Source organism: Chlorocebus sabaeus, chromosome 2 (assembly GCF_047675955.1).
Source record: "Chlorocebus sabaeus isolate Y175 chromosome 2, mChlSab1.0.hap1, whole genome shotgun sequence".
NCBI lineage: Eukaryota > Metazoa > Chordata > Mammalia > Primates > Cercopithecidae > Chlorocebus > Chlorocebus sabaeus.
In genome coordinates this window covers 29347051-29360822 of record NC_132905.1, presented here as the reverse complement: position 1 = coordinate 29360822, position 13772 = coordinate 29347051, and the positions used below count along the sequence as shown (strand labels likewise).

The window sequence follows — 13772 nt, the reverse complement described above, 5'->3', positions numbered from 1 at the left end:
TTAGTATCAGTGACTCAGCTAATCTTAGCTATGCTTATTCAAATGTTTGGGGTTCAGCTAAGGTGTCATTGGCTGGGACAGGTGGGCTGTCTTCCTTGTGAACTCTCATCTTTCATCAGTTTAGCCTGGGCTTGTTCACATGGCAGTTGTAATGTTCTAAAATGGAGGTGAAAGTACAGATGCTCCTTGACTTATGACAGAGTTACATCCTCATAAGCTGAACATATCGTTAAGTCAAAAATGTGTTTAATACCTAAGCTACTGAACATCATAACTTAGCTTAGTCTAGCCTATTTAAAATGTGCTTAGAGCACCTACATTAGTCTACAGTTGGGCAAAATCATCTAACACAAGGCCTATTTTATAATAAAGTGTTAAATATTTCATGTAACTTATTAAGTGCAGTACACTGTAAGAGTATACAGCTGTCTGAGAGCTGAGGCTTGCTGCAGCCCCAGTGCATATCTCTAGCTTAGGAAAAGATCAAAATTCACAATTCAACATATGCTTTCTACTGAATGCATATCACTTTTGCATCATTGCAAAGTTGAACCACTGTAAGTTGGGGACCATCTGTATGTCAGGTTCCTTGATGACTTAGAACTGGCATGACATCCTTTAGAACTGGCATGACATCCTTTCCACTACATTCCATCATCCCAAGCAAGTCACATGGCCCAGCCCAGATTCAAGAGTTGGGGAAACAGATTCCACATCTTGATGGGAGGAGTTCCAAAGTCACATGTAAGTAGGTGTGGAAACAGGGAGGGGTGGAAATTTTTTGGCCATTTTTGCACTCAGTCTGCCACCCTGATCATAATTTATAGGTTAATGTTCCGGGGGGTAGATACTAGAGGAGAGAGACTTTGCTAGGAAAGGAAAAGGTTAAAGGGAACCAGAAACAAGATGAAAGTAAAAAGCTTGCTTGGTAGGTGTAAGGGAGTGAGTGAAGTTGGCAGGATAGAGATTGCAGTCAGAAAGAGGTACCTCTAAGTACGTGTCTTGGAGGAGGGGCAGTTTCAAGCAGTGTTAACATCCCATTTACAACTGTCAGTGGGAGGTGAGGTAAAGTAGAGATGAAGATTTCTAGAATGGAAGGCATCATGGAAATAGAAAGGAAAGTCACCCAGCATATTCTTCTCATGCATATTGAATCACTGTGTTGGATGTCTGGGAGTTCCTGCATAGGAAAACCACAAGTCAGATACTGAAGTTCATGGGGCAGGGCAGTGTGTGACCTAGAAGGACACACGTGGAGGTACCTAGGCTCAGCAGAGCCTGGTGTAAGTGAGAGGTCTGTTCTTTTGTATGATAGCTTTTAGGAGAATGGCATGGAAGTACAAGAGAGAAGTTTGTAGGTGTTTTTACTACGCCTCTCCATGGATTGGGGTGGGGTGGGGAGTAAAGCCTTTGGGAGAAGAGATGTCATTTGAGAAAGCAAGCTTCCATTTCTTTCCAGAAAACTGTCTTAATTTGAGTCACCCCAAAGCAGACCCTGAGAGAAGGCTTCCAGTGCAAGTAGTTTATTCTGGCGTGCAGTGGACGCGGATAGAGGTGTGAAGAAGTGACACCAGGGAGGGAAGGCAGTCAGTAATTAGACTGTTTTAAAGCCAGTTGCCAGGAGGCACCTGGAACTTAATGTCCTGGAGAAACTCTGGGGGCTGGTATTGGACGTATTTCTCAGAGGTCTCCTCTTAGAGGGAAGAGGGAGCTGGGGAATGTATACCCTGACTCCTGTCAGCCTTTTCTTGAGGGTTCCAGTGGAAGGGATAAATTCTTGACATTCAGACGCTGGCAATTGGAAGTGAACTAGAAGAGTTGATGTAGAGAGGGTGTGTGGCTGGAGCAGACAGCGTTTGCTACAGACATCTATGAAGGTGGGAGGTGTGAAATTCCAAACTGTTTTTCTTAGACATTCAGCCAAACAGCAACGACTGCACCAACAGGACTTTATTTTTGCTTCTGATTTTAAGAACAAAGGATTAAGAAAACCCAGCTCCTAATTTCCAGATTAGCGATTAAGAGAAAACAAGTTATTGTTAAGGAACTATGCTGATATGAACAAAAATTTTATGTGGTGAAACTTCAATTAGCCAAAACCTTTGGAGCCCCAAATGTGCTGCCTAACCTACTTTCATACCAGGGAAGCCTGTAGACCTGCAGGGTCCTATATAGTAGCCACTAACCACATGGGGCTACCACTAACCACATGGGGCTATTTGAATTTCTTTAACAATTAACTTAAAAGTTAGACCTTGAGTTCCTCGTTCACACTAGCCACATTTCAGGTTCTCAAGAGCCACAGGGAGCTAGAGGCTGTCAGTTGGGCAGACCCATGCATGGAACATTCCCATTATCATGCAAAACTCTATGAGGAAGCCTGTTCTTGGCACGCAGATGGAACTGTCCTCTTCTGTAGAGTGTGGGGTTTTTTTCTAACTAAATCACTTATGGGAACCAAAATTTTTACAAATTGTGTCTTTCCCCCAAAACACAAAACCAGGTAATTGAGGGAAGTTTATGTTTTTGTAGGTTTCTTTTAACAAAGACTTAGCTGAAAAAAGAACAAAAAAAAAATAAAAATTGAGAGAGAGAGAGTAAGTTTCATCAGACTGGGTCAAACTCTTAGAATCTGCTAGATCTCTGGAGAACCTTGCATACTACCCAAATCCTGTATGTTCATTTTTACAGACAAGCGAGCTGAGGCCTAAAGACAGGGAGCTCTTTGTGTGCCAGGAGTCACTCTCTTGCCTTACTCTGCCTCAGTCACTGGGGAGACAGCTTGTGAAAGCCGACTTAGGAGATCAGTAGAGAGCCCCCATGGACCCTTCACACCCTGATCATGAAATGTTACAGATCACAAGGCTGATTTCCCTCAGCCAAAACTTTCCTTCTGCGGCCTGACCACCCTGTCATTGAATGTGCACATCTTAAAATGAATAAAAGGGAAAAACAAGAGCCTGGGACTTGATGCCTATCTCTCTTAAATATATCATACCTAGCCTTTGGGATTCTAATGGAAATCAATTATAGCACAGAGTGCACATTCATTTTGTTTGCCTAAGATGAAAATCTGCAGTCAAACAGAAACTGTTTGAGGATCTGGCTACAAATGTTGTTGCTATGACAACACCTGGGTTAGCATCACTCAGATGGTAGGATGACTTAGTGTATTACCCTAGCTCCTCCTGGTAGCCTCCTGTTATACACTGGCTTGATTTTATTAGTTCCTGTATGTTTAAAGCATTGCTATGCTCAATAGCACATTGCTTAAATGCTAAGACTGAATTTGGTAAAAGGGAGAAGCCAGAAAAAAAGTTTTATTCTGTCATGATGACTGAATTGAGAATAGAGTTGGGAATTAGTTGACTGGTATGATATGCCTTGAAATACAAAGGTAAGAGTAAGGATAATAGATGCTTTGGTGCCTGATCAGCTTCCCTTTATGGGTTCACTATCCCATCTCCCAGCTCCTATGAATTTTGGCTGATTGGGCATTTCACTGCCCTTCTCCAGAGAATTGCCCTGGGACCATGAGAGTTCCCTTGCCTGAAAGGTTTTGTGAAACCTCTGTAGCTCTCAGCTGATTGATCCAGGGTTACAAAAGCCCAGCCTCTTTTCGCCAAGGTGGAACGACTCTTGGGTGCCATTTGTACTGAAGAGCTCCCTGTAGGATCAGACTGAGGCTGTATTTCAACTAGAAACACACCCTACCTTCTTCCTCTGCCCCGCTCCACTTCCTTCATTCCCTTAAGGGTTTCTCCTGAGAGTCTGCCCTCAATCAATCACATGCACATGAATGCCCTTCTTAGGCTCTGCTTGTAGGAAACCTGACCTCAGTTAAGAGGTGCAACATTTCAATTGTCCAGTTAATTGCTTTGTAATAGGAACTTAAGATGTTTATATTCATCACATGTAAAGCTGCTTCAAAGTCTTTCGATGAGATTTCAATATGTCAATTCTATATTATCAGTTATTCTCTCTAGTTTTTAGTATACATAGTGACTTAACTTTTTTGTTGTTGTTTAGGTATTGAACTTATCCCTCAAGTAAGGATAGAAGATTTAAAGCAGATGAAGGTAAAATTGCTTGACTATTTTGCAAGCACTCTTGTATTACACATATTGGTGACACAGATATATTTTTGTTTCTCACCAAGTGTAATCATTGTGATTACAAAAAAAAAAAACAAAAAACTATTTTTGATTCTATTTTTCTCCCAAAGGCTTACTTGAAGCATTTAAAGAAACAGCAGAAAGAGCTAAATTCTTTAAAGAAGAAACATGCAAAGGTACAGTGTTTTAAAGCTGCTATTTTGTGTTATGTATGGATGAATCATTTGTAGCCAAAAACACTACTTTGAAGCTGATACCAGACCATTTAACAGCAATAACTCATTCTAACTGGTCAACAATGAAATTAAAAAATAGAATCTGTTTGGGAGTGCTTGTCACTGGTTTGTAGTCTGCATTTCTAACAATTCTTTCAAATGCATAGCAAAGCTTCTTCCATTTAAAAATTGTTTCACTAGGCCAGGCACAGTGGCTCATGCCTGTAATCCCAGCACTTTGGGAGGCCAATGCGAGTGGATCACGAAGTCAGGAGTTCGAGACCAGCCTGACCAACATGGTAAAATCCTGTCTCTACTAAAAATACAAAAATTAGCTGGGCATGGTGGCATGCCCCTGTAATCCCAGCTACTCAGGAGGCTGAGGCAGGATAATTGCTTTAACCCGGAAGACAGACATTGCAGTGAGCTGAGATCGCGCCATTGCACTCTAGCGCAGGTGACAGAGTGAGACTCCATCTTAAAAAAAAAAAAAAAATTAGTTCACGAATAACATGACTATATAAAATATTGAAGAGCAGCTCACAATTCTAGGCACTAGTTACCTAAATTGCCAGGTCACTGTCACATAGTTTGCCATACACAGTGGTGCATGGAGGGAGATGCTGGCAATCTCTCAACCTCCCACTCATAGCACCTAGAGAGAGAACACTTGTCACTTTTTCTCCCTTATGTGAACCATGCCCAGTTGCCAGCCTACTTCTGAAATAGATTTATTCTTGCTTTTTACCCATAAGAAGTGGTCTTTATTGACAATGATTATGAAAAATTATAAGAGCTAGTTGCAAATTATAAGACAACAGCAGGAGTTGGCCCCAGGAATTATCCTGTGGGTTGAAAAACTTCACACCACTCAAACATCATCACTTCCAGACTCCCTTACAGATAAAGCCATCAAAAAGGATGAGTTTGTGTCCTTTGTAGGGACATGGATGCAGCTGGAAACCATCATTCTTAGCAAACTATCACAAGAACAGAAAACCAAACACCGCATGTTCTCACTCGTAGGTGGGAACTGAACAATGAGATCACTTGGACTTGGGAAGGGGAACATCACACACTGGGGCCTATCGTGGGGAGGGGGGAGGGGGGAGGGATTGCACTGGGAGTTATACCTGATGTAAATGACGAGTTGATGGGTGCTGACGAGTTGATGGCTGCAGCACAGCAACATGGCACAAGTATACATATGTAACAAACCTGCACGTTATGCACATGTACCCTAGAACTCAAAGTATAATAATAAAAAATAAAAAATAAATAAAAAATAAATAAATAAATAAAGAAAGAAAGAAGGAAAAGGTAGTACCTCTTTCCTTCCTAAAGACGTATAGTAACCAGCTGCTGCTGGTAGAATAATGTCTGTCCTCTTCTATTCAGGGCAATGAGAGCAAGAGAAACTTAATTTATAATTTATTAATTTGAAAGAACTTCTGAGTTCTTTTAAACTAATCTTGCAGTCCTACTTCTTTATTCTCTGATCCAAGCCTCAAACCAAGGCATGCCTTTCAGAACTTGGCTTGAGTAATGTACCTTTTAATCATTCCACATATTGAGATGCCAAGAACTTTGTCTGGAAACCTGTCATTTCTTTAAGAGTTTGTGCTCCTTTGAGAAGTTGAGCCTACTCTTATCCTAGTAATGTTCCCTGTATTATTGAACTGCTGGCTCAATGGATTTGCTGATACAGTCACTTCACTTCAAAGACTGTTTGTTTCTAAGTTTCATAAATAATTCCATTCAGTGAAATTCCTTACATTGCTCGATGGGGTTATTGGAGACAGAACAATTTAAACTAGGGATTTCTTCAGTGTTGTTGGTTATTGACAACAGGCTGAACTATGGAAAGCCAACAGAAAAAGAGTAAGAATGAGAAATAAGAAAGAAAGCACCTTAAATGACTTCAATTATTAGGAATAGAGTGGGTGCCCGTATGCTGCAGCACTATCTAACAGATTTTTCTTGCATTTAAATTGGATCTCTTTTATTGAGCAGACACCTCAGTGGCCTTTGGGCTAGTTGGAAACATAGAGATTTTGGCTTCATTTAATATTTTCTTGAGGCATGGCCAGAAAATATGCTGTGATGGGTGGTAATAATAGCAACTAGAATTCCTGCATGCTCAATAATTTTCAGATGCTATACTCAGCACTTTACATGCATTGTCTCATTTAACACTCTCTACCTTATAAGGTAAATTCTATGTGAGTCTCTATTTACATGTGAGGGAATTAGGAATTAGTGAAGTTATCTGATGTCCCAGAGTTAGAAAGCAGCAGAGCTGATATTTGAACCAAAATCAAGAGTCCAGAATCCATACTTTTGCACCATTCTCCTGTGTAGGATATGGGATGCTTCACTAAGTGGACAAGTTCCCTCTCTGGGTCAAATGCAGTGACATCACATGGGACTTTATGGAAAAACACTATCAACTTTGGACAGTGTTGATACATTGCTGATTATCAGGACTGTGACTAAGAAAGGATGCTCCTCAGTTTTTAGAACTTAACCTACATCGGAGTTGTCTGTTAACTCCCTGGAGCCATCAGGCCCTGCCCAAGCTAACTTCTAAGATGAAGAATGTAATGGATATTTACTTGCCTAATATATACTGATGCCAGCTCTGTTAACATGTCTTTAGGCCAGACATGGTGGCTCATGCCTGTAATCCCAGCACTTTGGGAGGCCAAGGCAAGCAGATCTCACCCGAGGTCAGGAGTTAAAGACCAGCCTGGCCAACATGGCAAAACCCTGTCTCTACTAAAAATACAAAAATTAGCCAGGCATGGTGGCGGGTGCCTGTAATCCCAGTTACTCGGGAGGCTGAGGCAGGAGAATCACTTGAACCCAGGAGGCGGAGGTTGCAGTGAGCCGAGATTGTACCACTGCACTCCAGCCTGGGTGACAAGAGGAAGACTCTGTCTCAAAAACAAAACAAAGAAAAACAAAACAAAACAAAAAAGCAAACAAAAGAAAAACATGTCTTTAAAACTGAAAACTGAAAAGCTGGTTAAAGAGAGGGGCGCAATGTGGTGAATCTATTACCATTGGACATACTTCATGCCTGATCTCCATATGACGTGTTTATCCTAACACTGATTTTTCTGTCAGTCAACACTTTTAAAGTGGCAATACTAGCTTATATATATTGATGCTTAAGCGCATATTCTTAGGTATTCTCATAACAGTTATATAAAGGAGTACTCTAATTATATGAGTGTATGAGTTTTGTATCGGTTAGCTTTTGCAGGATAACAAACCACCCTAAACTGTAGTGACTTAAAATAATGACCATTTATTTGGCTCACAATTTTGTGCATCAGCAGTTGGAGCTGGGTTTAGCTGGATGGTTCTTCTGGTCTCAGCTAGATTCACTCATGAATCTGCTGTTACTACCAGTTTGGTTGGCAGATGGGAGACTGGCTGATTTAGGACATCCTCTACTAAACCACTTCCTCTCTGCTTTATGTGGTCTCCTGTCTTCCAGCAGGCTAGTCCAGGCTTGTTCACATGACTGGGGTCCCGAGAGACCAAGCAGATCACGCATGGTTTCTTGTGGTCCCAGCTCAGAACTGAGACACCATCACTTCCACCTCATTTTTTGGCCAAAGTAGGTCCTAAGTCTGGCCTTATGAGGAATCTACCTTTTGACAGGTCTCAAAGTTACATCAGAAGTGGAATTGGATACAGAAAGGGAAATAACTGTGGCCATTTTTATAGTCTGCCAGCCATGCAACAGATTAGCTTATCAATACTTAAAAAAACACAACTTCATTAAATCACCTAGTTTTTAAGTGGTGGAGTCAGAATTTGAACCAAATTCAGCCTGACTTGAGAACTCAGACTTGTAACCACTACACTCAGCTGCCTCTGATGTTTCCCACACTAATTTTTCTTCTCTTCACACATCTTTTTCTTTATGGTCTCAGTAACAGGTTTTTAAGAGCAATCATGAACCTATCAGGGCACAGATGTCTTGGGTTCCTTCAGGACTGGTTTTTCAACATGAGGTCATTGGGCAAAGAGCTGGAGGCTTTACAAAAATATGTATTCTAGTGCCTACCTGACACTTAGCTATCATCCCTCAGAAAAGAGTATAGGAAATACATTTTAAATAAACTCCTCTCCTCTGCATGCTAAATTTTGAGGACTGTTTTTTTAGGAACATTATGTAGCACTTTTTACTTTCTCTTGACCCCTTAGTAGAAACCCCACTAATTGCCTGCAAAGACATTTATCAAGCCTCCCTAAAGAAACAGAGGTTTTATCCTCTTGCCACATAATAGTGAGAATTAATTCCCCCATCCTTTCTGTGAAAGGACATCTTCAGCTCTTTTATAACAGTTTTCAGCCACCCAACATGGAGCTAAGGCTTACCACCCCAAAATCTTATGTCATAAAATGACCTGCTGAAGAAGAAATATGGCCTGGGCTGCACTCTCCCTACTACTGTGCCCCTGGTCCAAACAGCACTTGGTAGCTAAGAACAGGGATTAGTATTTAGTCTATATCCAGCGACTGTAGGGAGATCTCAGCTCTTACATATTAGCCTAGATCAAGCTTGTCCAACCTGCAGCCCCCAGGCCAGGCCACATGCAGCTTAGGGTGGCTTTGAATGCAGCCCAACACAAATTTGTAAACTTTCTTAAAACATTGTAATATTTATGCATAGACCTGTGGGGTTTTTTTTGTTGTTTTTTGTTTTTTGTTTTAGCTCATTGGCTATCGTTAGTGTCAGTGTTTTACATGTGGCCCAAGACAATTCTTTTTCCAGTGTGGCCCAGGGAAGCCAAAAGATTGGCCTAGATAAATAATTCTAATTTTTAGACTTAAAGGGAAGCAGAGAATCTATGAACTAAATCTCAGCAGTTTAAGAAATAAATGTATGGTCCCAAGGCCAGCTTATTTCCAAACTTGCAGGTTAGCTACCAGTTAGAAAAGGAACAGTGATGTGAATGTGAGTTTCTGCCATTTGCAATTAGGTGTGTGATTTGCTGTTAGGATATTGAGAAGAAAAGATGGGGGTAATGACCATTTGCGCCCCAAATGGATATAACAATGCTCATTAAAATGCCTATGTTTGGAAAATGGCAATGGTCAACTGCCTTTGACCCTCTGAGTGTACTGGAAATTAGACTTGTCTCTTACTTTCTAGAACCACTTCAATTCGAAATGGAAACTAGGGTAATGGTTTTTCAAGTGTCTATTATATGAGACACGGAAAAAGGATAATTAATTAATAATAATCCTCCCCCAGCACATGACTCATTGGGATCCAGAGCTGCAGTTACTTTCATTAAGAGACAGGCATGCTTTTCAATTGTCCAATGAGGTCAATTTCTTAGAGCCAAAAATGTAAAACCCAAAGTTGGATACATATCTCCATAACATGTTAGAAGTGGAATTACAATTCAAATGCCTATGGGGACCAAGCAGGAAGTAGCTGAGGGAAGTTGTCCAGGTGTTGACTCCACAAAAGCTGGGAGCACTCATCTCTATCCACAGGCCAAGTCAGACTGAGCTACCACCATTGGTGCCTGGAGAGTAGATGGGCCAGTCGTGTTCTCTTAGAGGAGAATCAGAAAATCAGAAAGCTTATCTGAATTTCCTGGTCTTTTATTATCAGCCTCTAATTCAACCTCTTTTTGAAACCGCATAGGCAAAAAAAAAAAAAAACCCAAAACTAAAAACTACATCTGCAGGCTGGATACGGTCCTTAGGCCACCAGTTTGCAGCATCAACATTAAATGAGTCAAATAAAATGCCTGAGAAGCCTACTAAACTCTGGCATTTTTAGTAAAGCTACTGATGGAAAATTTTCTCTTTGCTATGCAAGCAATTGAGATGACAGCACCAACACTGTTGTTAAACTCATCCATTTTAATTCATGGTCAGACCTCAGAACCAGACCTAGAACTTGGTTTTGCAGTGGAAAGGGGCAGAGACGCAGCGGTTGCCCGCAGAGTCCACCTATTGGTAATCTCAGAGTTACATGCTGAGCAAACATGATTTGCTCCAATGTTTCAGCACCCCGTGTGGTGCGATCATTCACGCCCATAGTTACATCCGTCACAAGAATGAATTGCAGCGGCAGTTTTTCCCAGAAGAAGCTGAATTTACTCTTAACTTGGATAAGAAACGTACACAAATTCTTCTAAATGCTGTACGTGTTTTTTCCCCAAAATGTCCCAGTTAAGATTGACTTTAAGTCAACACATTTGATTTTGGTACTCTTGGCTTGAATGAATGAGAAATGTATGTCTCTTCCATAGTTTTTCATGATTTAACTAAGGACCAAAAGAATAAAATCAATAATGGACTTTTTTTTTTTAAGCTAAGATGGACTTAGAGATCATTTCATACCTTCTTCATTTTATAGCACAAGAAGCTGAGACTTGACCGGAGTCACATGGAAATCAGTAATTAGGATCCCCATTTCTTTCTGAAAGGAGAAGTAGCGTCTGGGAATCAAGTTATCCCGGAACACTTCAGCAATCACTGCCTACCACACAGGGATGGAGTTTTGAGTAAAAAGAGAAACAGAGAAAATTTTTCAGAACCAGCTTTCCTGTTACTGACATTAATTGTAATCACTTTCATTCAATATGCTTTCAGTTTTTCAAATTATTTCTGCATACGTTGGGTAACCTTGCACCTCATAAGCAACTCATGAATTAGGTTAGGCAAAGGTACCTAACTCAGTTTTCTTTTCTTTTCTTTTTTGTTTTTTTTTTTTTTTTTGAGATGGAGTCTTGCTCTGTCGCCCAGGCTGAAATGCAATGGCATGATCTCGGCTCACTGCAACCTCTGCCTCCCGGGTTCAAGTGTTTCTCATCCCTCAGCCTCCAGAGTAGCTGGGATTACAGGTGTGTACCACCATGCCCAGCTAATTTTTGTATTTTTAGTAGAGATGGCTTTTCGCCACGTTGGCCAGGCTAGTCTTGAACTCCTGACCTCAGGTGATCTACCCGCCTCAGCCTCCCAAAGTGCTGGGATTATAGGCATGGGCTAGTGCGTCCAGCCCTAACTTAGTTTTCTAATAAAGACATTGAGGCCTGGGAAGATTTGTATGTATTACACAAGGGCAGTTGGTTAATTTTTGGCTGAGCTGGGACCACAGTCTAAGTCCTCTTGCTATTTTTCCCATGCTGACTTTTTACTCATGCAATAAATACTTACTGAGCATCTACTTTGTACCAAGCTTTGTGCCATGTACTGTTAAAGAGAAAAGACCTGCCCTGCCCTTGTAGGGCATATTACATAGAGTTGAATCCATCATAAACAACTTTGTGATACAAACAGTCCCATTCCTCATATCTAATTGGATTAATAAAGTTCACCAACATATTTTCTTAGGATAAGATCTGTGTCAATTTATTTCCAAGCCTCAAAGTCTCCACTTGTCCTGTTCTGCACTAAAATATTTAAAGAAATAGTCTTCACCCTCCTTTCAATGATATTTACAAGATAGTATAGGACTGTGGCACTTCTGATATATTTTGAGACTTGCAGAAAGCCCCTTATTTATTTAGTTGTTTTTTTGCCCAGGAAAAATTAACACATGTGTTAGTCAACCATAATGACTTCTAAATCTTAGAAAGAAGGCTAGGAGGAGGGCATTTTAGTAGGTACCAAGGTATTACAAGAGTAGTTAAATACATTCAGGGATACATCAACATGTTCCTCTATTCCTGGGGCAGTAGATCAAGTGTGGAGGAAAGATTTATTGATTTCATTAGTCTGATTGATATCCCTATCTCAAGTCACTCTCTGTATGTTATCATGGGTATTGAATAGTATAGATAGGTTTGTATGTCACTGTGTTTGGAATAAGCTGTAACACACATTTAAAATGTGATTTACATTAGATTTACTTTTAATCCTAACAATCGTATGAAGTAAGTGTCACTATCCCAATTATAAAGATGAGCATACTCTGGAAAGGTAAGTGACTCACCCCAGGACTGAAGAACGCATGTCCTTAACCCAGTGCCACATTGCAGAAGCTCTGGCTGAAATGTGTTTATTGGACAAAGCTGCACACACATTGGTAATATGGCTAGATTTATGGGGCATTCCAATAACAAATTAAGCAAGACATTGTTACCGTAAGCCCAGATCACAGCAAGTCCACCTAGCCTTTGTCCCCACTGTTAGTTCCTATGTTGGGAATCTTCCTATCCAGCATCACCCTTCTCCACTCCTTCTCCTAAAGACAAGAATGCTGAGGCCTTGTACATGAATGCATTTCTAAAGAATTTGTATATAAATAAATTGTAGATCAAGTCCTGTGTTAATTCACTTAACAGCTGGGAAATTAAGGAAGTCTTGGTAAAGGCTTAAAAATTCCTTCCCCATTTATATGTTATGAAACCTTTAAAAGAAGTTCATGAATTAGATTTGCATAAAGTCAAGCCTACCTTAGAAAGAAAATAAATTTGCTTTTAAATTAAGTCACTCATTTTTTTCAATAAGTGAAAGGAAATATGACTGTGAGAGGGGTTATATAACCAGAACAACAGGTACACCCATTCCAGTCATGAATAGCATCCCATTTCTCTCGTTCTCAAGAGCAAGATTAGGCTATAACATCAAGTATCATTTAGAGTTGGAACTTTCTGATCGTACTGATTTCCTCTGTGCTTGGGAGGCTGAGCAGCTAAAGAAATCTGATTTCATATAAGTCATTGGCTGTAGCCAAATGCCTTTTTCATTGTCCAGGAAGAAATAATGTTTATATTGAAATACCTACTTTCCAAAGCATTGCAGCCCCAATTTCAATGATTATGTGAAGCAGATGGGAAACTATTTTAAATATCTGTAAAACTGAAGACCATAGCTCCTGAACACTTCATCCTCATAAACTGCATCTAGATAAGTAAGTCAGTGAAAATATTAAGTGATGTAGATTCAAATTCGGCTTCTGGTGACAAACACAGTGATGACTCTCGTTATATAATGATGGCATTCAAGAGCTCTAAAATGCGCAGATGTTTAGAAACCATGTCACATGATGAATAGTTACATTTAGCATATGCAAGAGAAGAAATATGGTGGCTGAACTTGCATGTTTGAGGACTAATGGGTGGAAGGGGCAGTAGGCTAATTACATGCCTCAAACAGCAGAACAGAGCAGAGATGAATGGGTGGAAATACTACAGAGATGTGTATGTGTAGAAGAAAGGACTTTGAGATGATTGGCACTACCCACTGCTGAGCAGGGGTGCGTTTGAATTGGGCGTGTTCACTAGACTGAGGCTAGAGACTCCCATGTTGGGAATGCCCTTGGACAAAAAAACTGGTGTTGAATGGGAGATCTGGAATCTGCACTGTTCTCAGATTTGGTTACTCCTTGACTTTCTAAATGAAGACTCTAGGGAAGCTGGAAAGTTATGCCAGCCCTATGTGGTGTGAGCCATGCTAA

The 13772-nt window shown here is 40.5% G+C and overlaps 1 protein-coding gene across 10 annotated transcripts in view; it reads left to right on the top strand.

Moving 5' to 3' along the window:
* Window positions 1-13772, top strand: part of PLCB4 (phospholipase C beta 4) — a 408833-nt gene that overhangs the window by 367874 nt on the left and 27187 nt on the right. For all 10 annotated transcript variants that reach the window (XM_037990701.2, XM_037990697.2, XM_037990700.2 and 7 more), the window contains 2 exons: window positions 4030-4079; window positions 4226-4291. In XM_037990701.2, the coding sequence (XP_037846629.1) occupies window positions 4030-4079; window positions 4226-4291 (116 nt within the window). The remainder of the gene's footprint in view (window positions 1-4029; window positions 4080-4225; window positions 4292-13772) is intronic.